Below are 13,909 nucleotides of genomic sequence, written 5' to 3'. Positions count from 1 at the left end.
TTTTACTTGAGCTGAAAAATTGGGATGTACTTGATCTGAATGACAGAGAGGTGACAGTGACTCACATTGGCCCTGTTCCATAGACTGATAGGATGAGTAAAACACAGAGTGAATCTCCTTCTAGCCAGGAAGTCAAAAAAGTAATTACCACGGTGACTATCAGTATCAGAGGGTCCAGTCTTAGATAAGTGCAGCATCATGGAATGAGATGCAGACAGCACCTCTGGGCTGAGATAGTAGGTGTGTGTGTGTGTGTGTGTGTGTGTGTGTGTGTGTGTGTGTGTGTGTGTGTGTGTGTGTGTGTGTGTGTGTGTGTGTGTGTGTGTGTGTGTGTGTGTGTGTGTGTGTGTGTGTGTGTGTGTGTGTGTGTGTGTGTGTGTGTGTGTGTGTGTGTGTGTGCGTGTACGCTATGTGTCATTGGGTCTTCACCCTCAGCCTCCTATCTACTGCGAAGTGTGTGGGAGGAGCCTGGCTGCCCCCAGCCCTGAGACAGTGAGGGATGCGTGTGCTTATGCAAAAGCTGCCATGTCCCACCGTTTATGGGCTAATGCGTTAAAAGAAGAAAATGGGATGCAGTGCCAGGAGAAGACAAAGTACAGTATAGAGCATCAATACAATACAACAAGTTTGGACAATCCCACTCATTCAAGGGTTTTTCTTTAATGTTCTACATTGTAAAATAATAGGGGAGACATCAAAACTATGAAGTAACACATATAGAATCATCAAGACACAGGGTGGCTACTTTGAAGAATCTCAAATATAAAATATATTTTGATTTGTTTAATACTCTTTTGGTTACTACATGATTCCATATGTGTTATTTCATAGTTTGGATGTCTTCACTATTATTCTACAATGTAAAAATAGTAACAATAAAGAAAAACCCTTGAATGAGTAGGTGTGTCTGTTACGTCCGTCGTTAAAGACCAAGGTGCAGCGTGGTAGATGTACATTTTCTTTAATATTAAATGTTCCACCAAACACAATAAACAACTCAACGAACGTAAAGCTCGGAGTGCAACACATGCAACACAAAAATACAAGGTCCCACAACAGAAGGTGGGAAAAAGGGCTGCCTAAGTATGATCCCCAATCAGAGACAACGATAGACAGCTGCCTCTGATTAGGAACCATACTCGGCCAACAAAGAAATATAAACATAGATTTCCCACCCTAGTCACACCCTGACCTACCAAATAGAGCATTTAAAGGATCTCTAAGGTCAGGGCATGACAGTGTCCAAACTTTTGACTGGTACTGTACATCACAGAGACACTGTATAACCTGTGAAGTGCCTTATCATATCATATAGGTGGAATTTGATATTTTACTGCCCATGTAGTTGTCACATAAACGTGTTTTGACTGTTAAATCAAATCAAGCCCAAGAGCTCTCTCCGTCTGGCCTATTTTCATTATTGGCTGTCTGTCGGTCTGTATCTGTGTCAATGAGTCCATGTGAAATTGTTGGATCACATTTGACATTGAGCAGGTTTTGTGGTATTTGGTGGAACGCCATAAAAAGCCCTTTGGGCTCTTCCAGGAATCTGAGGGTCGAGGGGAGTCCCGACATGGCTGAGATAAAATGAGAGGTTTGACCCACTCTGCAACTGTGTCATAAATAGAGGGTCTGTGGGACCTCGCTGATTTGTTCTCCATGTCACTTTCTCAGTCCTCACACTCCTGTGGTGATTGTCATTGTGACACCAGCTGCATCCAAGCATCACGTTCCTCTCCCCCTGCACTCCTTAATGGATGGATCTCTGTCCTCTCTCAGCCTTCTATCCCCGTAATTAGATCTGCTTCATTTACACTGTGGCTCCGTGCTGGGAACGGACGATCTGTTATAATGTCTTAGGGTTTCTGAACACTTGCCAGAGTAACCACTCTATGAGGAATCCTAAAAAGGGTTATAAAAACAAGTCTACTGCTGACACTGCTGCCGGCCTTCTGCCACGCTGACTTACCGCTAATCAACCTGTGTGTGTGTGTGTGTGTTTGTGTTTTATATAGCCACGTTTATACTAATCCTCCGAGCCGTGTTGTGCTGTTGTGTATAAATACTGCATGTGTCTCTCGTCTATGTGTTTCTGTGTGGCCGGGCTGTGTGTCAGTGTGGATTTGTAGCAGGCTGTGTTCCCGTGATGGCAGCGGGCAGTGTGGAACAGTGCGGAGGTGTGGGCCTCTTTCTCTCTCTCTCTCTCTCTCTCTCTCTCTCTCTCTCTCTCTCTCTCTCTCTCTCTCTCTCTCTCTCTCTCTCTCTCTCTCTCTCTCTCTCTCTCTCTCTCTCTCTCTATATGTGTGCAGCCCGCCATGTTATATGCATGAGGGTTGAAGGCAGGAACCCTCTGGGGGGGGGGGTGATCGTGTCTACGGGGACACACAACAGCCGGATCGGGAGACATGATGACTACTTGGCACAGATGCAACAGAATGAAAGCTCTTTAAGGAGGTGATCGTCCCTCTTTTTACTCGTTGTTTTCTTTGCCCACTCTCTTTTTGCCTCGGTGTCCTCTGTTTGCCTGTGACAGCGTTGGCCATGGACTGTGCACAAACAGCAGCGTGTAATCGGTGTATGCGTGCGTACTTGCTTGTGGATACATGTGTGAAAAAAAAGGGAGCTGCTTTAATCACATCAGTGATGTGCTCAGTCCTCTCTCTGTTTCTGTACATGGTGTTCTGTTCACTAAGCTCCCTAGGCTGACTGTTCCAATACACGTATATGTATCACCACCTCCACACGGCCTCCAGGCTCCCCTTGAATCAATTCTCTACACAGGAGCCTCTGCTGACACTCGTACCACCGCTTATATTTATATAATAGGCAAGTTATCGTTACTCATTGTGTATTTATTCCTTGTGTAATAATTGTTCTATTATTTTTCGATTTGTCTCTCTGCATTTTTGGGAAGGGCTCGTAGGTAAGCATTTCCATGTTAGTCTACACCTGTTGTTTTCGAAGCATTTGACAAATACCATTTGATTTGATTAGATTATTATGGTGTAGGGTATACTAGTTACAGTAAATGAGGGGCTCTGCTCAGAGCTGTGCTGCTGGATATGGTCATTTTAAGGTAAAGCCACAGGGGGTTGACAGTGTTTTAATCCCAGAGCCTGTCACTGTGACGTGATTCTCATAGACTGTAAAAAAAGAAGAATGGACGAAGCCATTGATGACGTCACCCCATTGTTTCCGAAGAGAATGCTCAGTGGCGCATTTGAAGATCAGAAAGTGTTGTTTCAGCCTGTCACCATTTGACTACATGGAAGAGTTTTTGGAAACACCGCATGCGCAGTTTGAGCTCCTCTAGAAAGTGACTTTGCAGGCTAGCTCAGTGCTGGCCCCCCGTCATGGAGTAGCTTAAATTAGCAATTCAATTAGCAACTAAATGATCCTTTTAACTTCATCTGTGTGTGGTTTTAAAGTAATTGGTTCAAGGATATACATCTGATGAAATAAAAGCAATTGATGGTACCATGATTGTGTTCAATGTTTTTTTTTATATACCCACGAATATTGACCACGAAGATCGCCAATTGGAGGAGGTTAGGCAAATCTCTTTATGGCCACACAAGGTTGCTAATCCCAGATGAGGATATTTTAGTTGGGTCCTTGAGAGAGGCAATAATCCTAAAATGCCTCAGTTAAAAAATGCGCTATTTAAATGTATAATGTGTATGGGAATACAAAACAGAAACTGACCGCCTGTACAGTACATTTATCAGGCTGAATAAGAGTGTCAGAGGCAAAGTAATAATATAATTTTAGTACTGGTGGTAATTAAGAAATATTAGGCTACTAAAATAGGTGTAGGGCTTTACAGGAGGTTTATTTCTTCCTGACCTTTATTGTATGTAACCTCTGAAGAGCAAGCAGCCAGGGTTGGAGGAATTCTAAATGAGCTTGGTAACATTTTAATCAGAACGGTGGTCTCTATACATCCATCTCCTAGGCCTCATTTCAGTTCGGACTTTTTTCTCTTTTTACTAACTCCCTCCCTCCGCCTTTGTTTTTCGGGGAATTGGGGCTAACAAAAACAACACGCTACAAAAACGACTGTGTGAAGCCTGATCCGCTCCGGACATAGCAAGCTTTCTGTGGGATCCGTAGAGCCGCGCGGGGTTCTAGCTTAGCTTAAATACATTTACCAGTTGAAAAAGAACAGAGGAACAGGGCAAGGAGGGGGTCTAGGCCTCTTGTCATGCTAAGAGTGTTCAGATAAGTCCTGCTTGGTCCAAGTTAATTATGGTTGACATTTAAATAAGTGCACTTGTCTTGAAGATGGTGGGAGAGCTGAGAAAAAGACAGGCCTCTTTCTAATTGAGTTTGTGTTGCATGCCCCACCCCCCACATCACAGCACCAAGCCCACATCACTGCTTTGTTCCACAGGGAGCTGATATGGGAAATGCAGCTGCTGAATGAGGAAGCACACATTATGGATGTATCTGCACAGGTGTTTTTGTGGATTCTGCCATGTTCTCTTCCATAGATTACGTTGTTTGAAGCATAAACCTACAGTAGGTTCTGTTATTTACAGACCTAAATCCATCCTGCCCTGCCTTTCTAAAGTCTTCGAAAGCCAAGTGAACAAGCAGATCACCTACCATCTCGAATCCCACCGTACCTTCTCCGCTATGCAGTCCGGTTTCCGAGCTGGTCACGGGTGCACTTCAGCCACACTCAAGGTCCTAAACGATATCATAACCACCATCGATAAAAAACAGCACTGTGCAGCCGTCTTTTCATCTACCTAGCCAAGGCTTTCGACTCTGTCAATCACCGTATTCTTATCGGCAGACTCAACAGCCTTGGTTTCTCTAATGACTGCCTTGCCTGGTTCACTAACTACTTCTCAGATAGAGTTCAGTGTGTTAAATCTGAGGGCCTGTTGTCCGGACCTCTGGCAGTCTCTATGGGGGTGCCACAGGGTTCAATTCTCGGGCCAACTCTTTTCTCTGTATACAGTGGTGCAAAAAAAGTATTTAGTCAGCCACCAATTGTGCAAGTTCTCCCACTTAAAAATATGAGAGAGGCCTGTAATTTTCATCATAGGTACACTTCAACTATGACAGACAAAATGAGAAGGAAAAAAATCACATTGTATGATTTTTAATGAATTTATTTGCAAATTATGGTGGAAAATAAGTATTTGGTCAATAACAAAAGTTTATCTCAATAATTTGTTATATACCCTTTGTTGGCAATGACAGAGGTCAAATGTTTTCTGTCTTCACAAGGTTTTCACACACTGTTGCTGGTATTTTGGCCCATTCCTCCATGCAGATCTCCTCTAGAGCAGTGATGTTTTGGGTCTGTTGCTGGGCAACACAGACTTTCAACTCCCTCCAAAGATTTTCTATGGGGTTGAGATCTGGAGACTGGCTAGGCCACTCCAGAACCTTGAAATGCTTCTTACGAAGCCACTCCTTCGTTGCCCGGGCGATGTGTTTGGGATCATTGTCATGCTGAAAGACCCAGCCACGTTTCATCTTCAATGCCCTTGCTGATGGAAGGAGGTTTTCACTCAAAATCTCACGATATCTCTTCTTCTGGATCATCCAAATGCTCTCTAGCAAACTTCAGACGGGCCTGGACATGTACTGGCTTAAGCAGGGGGACACGTCTGGCACTGCAGGATTTGAGTCCCTGGCGGCGTAGTGTGTTACTGATGGTAGGCTTTGTTACTTTGGTCCCAGCTCTCTGCAGGTCATTCACTAGGTCCCCCCGTGTGTTTCTGGGATTTTTGCTCACCGTTCTTGTGATCATTTTGACCCCACTGGGTGTGATGTTGCGTGGAGCAGCAGATCGAGGGAGATTATCAGTGGTCTTGTATGTCTTCCATTTCCTAATAATTGCTCCCACAGTTGATTTCTTCAAACCAAGCTGCTTACCTATTGCAGATTCAGTCTTCCCAGCCTGGTGCAGGTCTACAATTTTGTTTCTGGTATCCTTTGACAGCTCTTTGGTCTTGGCCATAGTGGAGTTTGGAGTGTGACTGTTTGAGGTTGTGGACAGGTGTCTTTTATACTGATAACAAGTTCAAACAGGTGCCATTATTACTGGTAATGAGTGGAGGACAGAGGAGCCTCTTAAAGAGGAAGTTACAGAGCGTCTGCTAAATGACTTAAATGTAAATGTAATGTGTCTGTGAGAGCCAGAAATCTTGCTTGTTTGTAGGTGACCAAATACTTATTTTCCACCATAAAAAATCCTACAATGTGATTTTCTGGATTTTTTCTCTCTCACTTTGTCTGTCATAGTTGAAGTGTACCTATGATGAGTGGGAGAACTTGCACAATTGGTGGCTGACTAAATACATATTTGCCCCACTGTATATCAACGATGTCGCTCTTGCTGCGGGTGATTCTTTGATCCACCTCTACGCAGACGACACCATTCTGTATACATCTGGTCCTTCTTTGGACACTGTGTTAACAAACCTCCAAACAAGTTTTAATGCCATACAACACTCCTTCCGTGGCCTGCAATGCTAGTGAAACTAAATGCATGCTCTTCAACCGATCGCTGCCCGCACCTGCCCGCCCGCCTAGCATCACTACTCTGGACGGTTCTGACTTAGAATATGTGGACAACTATAAATACCTAGGTGTCTGGCTAGACTGTAAACTCTCCTTCCAGACTCATATTAAGTAAGCATCAGCAGCGTAGCCTAGTGGTTAGAGCATTGAACTAGTAACCGAAAGGTTGCAAGATCAAATCCCCGAACTGACAAGGTACAAATCTGTTGTTCTGCCCCTGAGTAAGGCAGTTAACCCACTGTTCTGAGGCTGTCATTGAAAATAAGAATTTGTTCATAACTGACTTGCCTAGTTAAATTAAGGTTTCAAAAAAAATCTCCAATCCAAAATTAAATATAGAATTGGCTTCCTATTTCGCAACAAGGCCTCCTTCACTCATGCTGCCAAACATACCCTCGTAAAACTGAATCCTGCCGATCCTTGACTTCGGGGATGTTATTTACAAAATAGCCTCTAACACTCTACTCAGCAAATTGGATGCAGTCTATCATAATGCCATCCATTTTGTCACCAAAGCCCCATATACTACCCACCATTGCAACCTGTATGCTCTCATTGGCTGGTCCTCGCTACATATTCGGCGCCAAACCCACTGGCTCCAGGTCATTTATAAGTCTTTGCTAGGTAAAGCTCCGCCTTATCTCAGCTCACTGGTCACCATAGCAGCACCCACCCGTAGCACACACTCCAGCAGGTATATTTCACTGTCATCCACAAAGCCAACACCTCGTTTGGCCACCTTTCCTTCCAGTTCTCTGCTGCCAATGACTGGAATTAATTGCAAAAATCACTGAAGTTGGAGACTTATATCTCCCTCACTAACTTCAAGCATTGGCTGTCAGAGCAGCTTACCGATCGCTGCAGCTATACACAGCCCATCTGTAAATAGCCCATCCAACCAACTGCCTACCTCATCTCCATATATATACAGTATATATATATTTATTTATTTATTTATTTTTCTGCTCTTTTGCACACCAGTATTTCTACTTGCACATCCTCATCTGCACCTACAGGCGGTCCACAAGACTGACACTAATCAATGCAAAACACTCACCAGAAAACGTTTTTGTTAACATAATCAGTTGAACAGAATGATGGCGAACATCAGACTTCTCCTTCACTTCTGCTGTTAGCCTAGGCTACTGTTAGCTTAGTCGGCTGTTAGCCTAGGCAGCTGTTAGCTTAGTCTGCTGTTAGCCTAGTCTGTTAGCTTAGTCTGCTGTTAGCCTAGTCTGCTGTTAGCCTAGGCTACTATTAGCTTAGTCTGCTGTTAGCCTAGGCTACTGTTAGCTTAGTCTGTTATTAGCCTAGGCTGCTGTTAGAATAGCACCCTGAGAACAACCGCGTGCTCTCTGTTGTTGTAACATTTTGTGAAATGCTATACATATAATGCTATACATTATGCTATATATAATGCTATACATTATTTCAAATGCCCCTTCCTCCCCTACATCACTGTCCTCTTCCACCTGGCCATTTCCTTCCCTACATCACTGTCCTCTTCCACCTGGCCCCTTCCTTCCCTAAATCTCTGTCCTCTCCCACCTGGCCCTTTCCTTCCCTAAATCTCTGTCCTCTCCCACCTGGCCCTTTCCTTCCCTAAATCTCTGTCCTCTTCCACCTGGCCCTTTACTTCCCTACATCACTGTCCTCTTCCACCTGGCCCCTTCCTTCCCTAAATCTCTGTCCTCTCCCACCTGGCCCTTTCCTTCCCTAAATCTCTGTCCTCTTCCACCTGGCCCTTTACTTCCCTACATCACTGTCCTCTTCCACCTGGCCCTTTCCTTCCCTAAATCTCTGTCCTCTTCCACCTGGCCCTTTACTTCCCTACATCACTGTCCTCTTCCACCTGGCCCCTTCCTTCCCTAAATCTCTGTCCTCTCCCACCTGGCCCTTTCCTTCCCTAAATCTCTGTCCTATTCCACCTGGCCCTTTACTTCCCTACATCACTGTCCTCTTCCACCTGGCCCCTTCCTTCCCTAAATCTCTGTCCTCTCCCACCTGGCCCTTTCCTTCCCTAAATCTCTGTCCTCTTCCACCTGGCCCTTTCCTTCCCTACATCACTGTCCTCTTCCACCTGGCCCCTTCCTTCCCTAAATCACTGTCCTCTCTCACCTGCCCCCTTCCTCTATTTGACCATACTGTTTAATCACTGGACACAGTAAGGGAGCTAATTGGACTTACTTGATCTAGTTCAGGGAGCGAAGTGCCTGGCTGACTATCTGGCTGATTGTCCATTGTTTGGCCACAGCACTACAGTACATCTGCAGCCCTGGCCTGGCCACTCACACTGTCATTACTCTCCCCCAGAACCCTACTGTATGTATATAAATGTCCCTCCCCACCTGATGGAGCACTCACTACAGTAGTTCAGTGTTTACTCTTTACTCTTTGTTGTCAGCGGTCTCTCTCTCTCTCTGAGCCCAGCTGTGTTTGTTAGCATAGCATAGGGCCGGCAGGTAGCCTAGTGGTTAGAGCATTGGACTAGTAACTGAAAGGTTGCAAAATCCAATCCCTGACAAGGTAAAAATCTGTTGTTCTACTCCTGAACAAGGCAGTTAACCCACTGATCCGAGGCTGTCATTGAAAATAAGAATTTGTTCTTAACTGACTTGCCTAGTTAAATAAAGGTCAAATTAAAATAAAAAAATAGGGTATGATCCGAAGCTAACTAGGAGCCTCTGATTTACTCAGTGTCACGGCTAACTAGGAACCTTTCATTTACTGTGTCACTGATGAGGGCCAGATTATCCAAACACAGGCTTTCCCCTAGAACTAGGGGTAATGATCACTAGGGTTTCCTGTACAGTGATTGCTGACAGCAGAACACAGGTAATTACCTAACCACATGGCAGCTCCCTGCCCTGGTCAGACTGCTGTCTCTTCTGCTCATTTGGTTCATATTATTGCAATGTGTCTGCTCAAGGTTAAGAGCTGCCCAGTGTTGCTTTAGATAAAGCCACTGGATTATGACTCAATCCACTGAAAGATGGAGCCGTTATTTCCTTTTTTTAAATCTTTTTTTTTTTTTTACATTAAGTTAATTGCCTTCCAGTGCGGGAATGGGTATAAAAATACGAATAAACTTTAGGTAATACCTCCCTGGTAATTGTTTATGATTAACTGGGTTGGTATGCCACTGAGTTTGGGACAGTAGTACACTGTTACTATACATGGCAGAAATATATGAAAGATGCTCTGGAAAAAAAGAAAACGTTGCGTAGGTTGTCAAACATTGAATTGACCGCTGCATCTCCCCTTTCTCTCCAGCGATGGCAGAGTTCCATGTCCAGCCGCGGTCAGTGCGTGCGGAGGAGGCGGGCGTTGGGCGGTTCCAGTGCCAGATTCACGGCCTGCCTGAGCCTGCCATCAGCTGGGAGAAAGATGGCCGCTCCGTGGACACTAAGGATGAGAGGTACAGTAAAGTAGGGTTCCTCTGTGTTAATCACCTCAGCTGTCCCTACCAACTACTGTAGGTCCACTGTACCTGCACACAAAATTCTGTCATGTCTAGAAGCAAATTCACTGTAGCAGCTTCACAACTTTCACTTAACTGTTACCCTGCCAAACCTCACCACCTGGTATCCAGTGTGCTGTAGCCTCCCTTGTGTCTGTCTAGCTGTTTGAAATGGAGTTTACGTTGTGTGTGTAAACACACTTAATTAAGCAAACAATGATCTACTCCCTTGATTCTCTTTCTTTTTCTACTCCCTTGATTCTCTTTCTTTTTCTCTCCCTCTATCTCTCTCTTCCCCCCTCTCTTTTTTTCTCTCTTTCCCTTTCTCTCTCTGCCCTCCCTCCCCCACCCTCTCTCTCTCCCACCCTCCTCCCATTCCTTCTCTCTGTCAGGTATACCCTGCTCCCCACTGGTGTTCTGCAGATCACCGGTCTGCGTCAGGAGGATAGTGGTGTGTTCTGCTGTGTGGCCCACAACAGTGCAGGAGTAAAGCACAGTGCCGGGGCTGGCCTCACCGTCTCAGGTCTCAATAGTCCTACGTACATACATATGTACACACACACATACACACCTTCCCTGGATACCCACCCACCCATAAATATGTGACCATGCATCATCTCACACAGCCTCACCGCCAAGATGCTCGCACTGGAGATGATGGGCAACAGTGAAATCCAATTAAATGTTACAATCCATAAAGCTCTCGCACACTTACGCTTGCGTCACCCCCCTCTTTCCCCCAGTCTCCCAGTCTTCTGTTTACAAAGAGCCCATGATCCTCGTGGGTCCTGAAAACCTCACTCTCACCGTTCACCAGACGGCCATCTTGGAATGTGTTGCTACAGGATATCCCCGCCCCATCGTGTCATGGAGCAGGCTTGGTAAGACCAAAACCCCGCTGTCTCTTTTACATCCAATCAAAGCTGCAGCCTACAGGGTTCCTGCACGGGCATTAAACCCCCCTGCCTCTCAGGCCTTGAGGGCTATAGGACCCTTCTATCTTCCATAAGGTTCCGTGTTAGATTGCTTGTCTAGTTTGCAATCATCCGAAACCCGACTTGAAATACATCACTATTGCAGCTGATAGAAAAACATGTCACCATAGTAGTATAGCTGAATTATATATACATTTACCTAAAGCACACAGGCAAAATACAGAGATTGAAGAGGACATTCTGTTAAATGGGACATTCTGATACAATAAGATAGGGCGGCTTTGTGTGTGAAATTGGTCATGGCATGCTGCGTTGACAGCGTGCACGGAGCCCATTGTTTCCCAGGTGGTTGAAAGCCTATTTACCAGACATTATCTTGCTGACCTTGATATAAATGAAGGGAGGAAAAATGGAGTGTTCAGTGACTGCTTCTAATGTTGTACAGCACCGTGATTAAGTAGGCTACTGCTGTCCAGTGTGTATTTGTGTGAGCTTTTGTACGCACGTGCAGTTGTGTGGATGTGCATGTGCATTGATGTTTGTGTGTTTGCGGAAGTGTGCATGTATGTATGTGTGTCTGGGTTAGCTCATCTCTGCATTGTGTACATACGTGTAGTATGTTCTTTTACGTAATGTCTAATAGAACATTCATCTTATGTACACATGAAGCAGGGGATTGCAGCCTGTATGAGTCTTTGGGGGCTAAACACAATCTTATTTTTTGATGAATGCATTCTTTACTCTCCTGGTAGAGAGGAACCGCGAAAGTGAGTAAGTGACACATGGTGGGAGATCCACCGTAATTGCTTAGAGGTGTTCAGCCCAGGCAGGATTCAGCCCCCCACATTTCACACGTTCCGCTTGGCTATCACTCAAACTCTGCCGCTACCAATTTTAGAATCAGATGTTTGTTTTTCTAAGCTATTATCCAATCTGATTTGCTGTTCAAAATGTAAATTGCAGCCCCTCCCCAACCAGAGAGGAGCTATAATCAGATTGTGGATATTGCCTTGCACAATGTTGCTGTAATTAAATGCTGACGGGATGGGATTTCAGCAGCAGCATGCAACCACTATTTTAGAGGGGGCACAAAGTACGTTAAACACCTGTTTAAAAAAAAAAAATGAAACAATCTAGAGCCATAATCACTATGTCTAATTTTATGTTTAAAAAAAATGTGAAATCAAATCAAATTTTATTGGTCACATATTTACCAGATGTTATTGTGGGTGTAGTGAAATGCTTGTGTTTCTAGCTCCAACAGGGTAGTAATATCTAACAATTCACAAGAATACACACAAACCTAAAAGTAAAGAATAGAATTAAGAAATATATCAATATTAATATAAGGAGCAAAGTCGGAATGGCATTGACTAAAATACAGTGGAATAGAATACAGTATATACATATGAGATGAGTAAAGCAGTATGTAAACATTATTAAAGTGACCAGTGATTCTAGTCTATGTACATAGGGCAGCAGCCTTTAAGTTGCGGGATTAAGTAACCGGGTGGTAGCCCGCTAGTGATGGCTATTTAACCTTTCTGGCGCAGGCGTTCCGCTAGCGACCCACCTCGACAACATCCGGTGAAATTGCAGAGCGCCAAATTCAAAATACAGAAATAGTCATAATAAACATTCATAAAAAATACAAGTGTTATACATCGGCTTAAAGATTAATTTCTTGTTAATCCAGATTTCAAAAAGGCTTTACGGCGAATGCATACCATGCGATTATCTGAGCACAGCGCCCCGCTTACAAAAGCATACAAACATTTTACAACCAAGTAAAGGAATTACAAAAGTCAGAAATAGCGATAAAATTAATCACTTACCTTTGAATATCTTCATATGGTTGCGGCCACAAGATTCCCAGCTACACAATAAATGTTTGTTTTGTTCGATAAGTCCCTCTTTATATCCCAAAAACTCAGTTTTGTTGGCGCATTTTGTTCAGTAATCCACAGGCTCAAAGGCGGTCAAAACATGCAGATGAAATACATCCTAATAGTACTGGTGAAGTTCGTTGAAACATGTCAAACTATGTTTATAATTATTCCTCAGGTTGTCAATTGTCTAAATAATCGATAATATTTCAACCGGACAATAGCGTATTCAATAGAAAGGAAAAACAGGGAAGGGCACGCAATCGGTCACGTGAGCAAACTAGCTCTGCGTTCTTCCTCAGTCCACTGAGAGAATGGTCTCATTCTTCTTCATTTTTCAGAAAACAAGCCTGAAACCATGTCTAAAGACTGTTGACATCGGGTGCTGTAGGTGTCCTGGAGGGCAGGCAGTGTGCCCCCGGGGATACGTTGGGCAGACCGCACCACCCTCTGGAGAGCCCTGTGGTTGCGGGCGGTGCAGTTGCCGCACCAGGCGGTGATACAGTCCGACAGGATGCTCTCAATTCTGCATCTGTAAAAGTTTGTGAAGGTCTTAGAGGCCAAGTCAAATTTATTCAATCTCCTGAGGTTGAAGAGGCGCTGTTGCAACTTCTTCGCCACACTGTCTGTGTGGGTGGACCATTTCAGATCGTCAGTGATGTGTACGCCGACCATCTTGAAGATTTTTACCTTCTCCACTGTTGATGTGGATAGCGGCGTGCTCCCTCTGCTGTTTCCTGAAGTCCACGATCAGCTCCATTTTGTTGATGTTTAGGGAGAGGTTATTTTCCTGGCACCACTCTGCCAGGGCCCTCACCTCCTCCCTGTAGGCTGTCTCGTCATTGTTGGTAATCAGGCATACTACTGTTGTGTCATCTGCAAACTTGATGATTGAGTTGGAGCCGTGTGTGGCCACGCAGTCATGGGTGTACAGGGAGTACAGGAGGGGGCTGAGCATGCACTCTTGTGGGGCCCTGTGTTGAGTAGCAAAGTGGAGGTGTTGTATCCTACCTTCACCACCTGGGGCAGCCCATCAGGAAGTCCTGGACCGAGTTGCACAGGGCAGCTTTAACAACGGGGACAGT

At 44.6% G+C, this 13,909-nt stretch overlaps 1 protein-coding gene across 1 annotated transcript in view; it reads left to right on the top strand.

The window, feature by feature from the left end:
* LOC118394153 (immunoglobulin superfamily DCC subclass member 3-like) overlaps nucleotides 1-13,909 on the top strand; it is a 118,654-nt gene that overhangs the window by 68,105 nt on the left and 36,640 nt on the right. Inside the window, exons 3-5 of the mRNA XM_052462155.1 lie at nucleotides 9,817-9,961; nucleotides 10,396-10,526; nucleotides 10,747-10,884. Coding sequence (XP_052318115.1) covers nucleotides 9,817-9,961; nucleotides 10,396-10,526; nucleotides 10,747-10,884 — 414 coding nt within the window. The remainder of the gene's footprint in view (nucleotides 1-9,816; nucleotides 9,962-10,395; nucleotides 10,527-10,746; nucleotides 10,885-13,909) is intronic.

Source organism: Oncorhynchus keta, chromosome 14 (assembly GCF_023373465.1).
Source record: "Oncorhynchus keta strain PuntledgeMale-10-30-2019 chromosome 14, Oket_V2, whole genome shotgun sequence".
In the NCBI taxonomy this organism is placed as follows: domain Eukaryota; kingdom Metazoa; phylum Chordata; class Actinopteri; order Salmoniformes; family Salmonidae; genus Oncorhynchus; species Oncorhynchus keta.
This window is presented reverse-complemented; position numbering and strand designations above follow the sequence as displayed.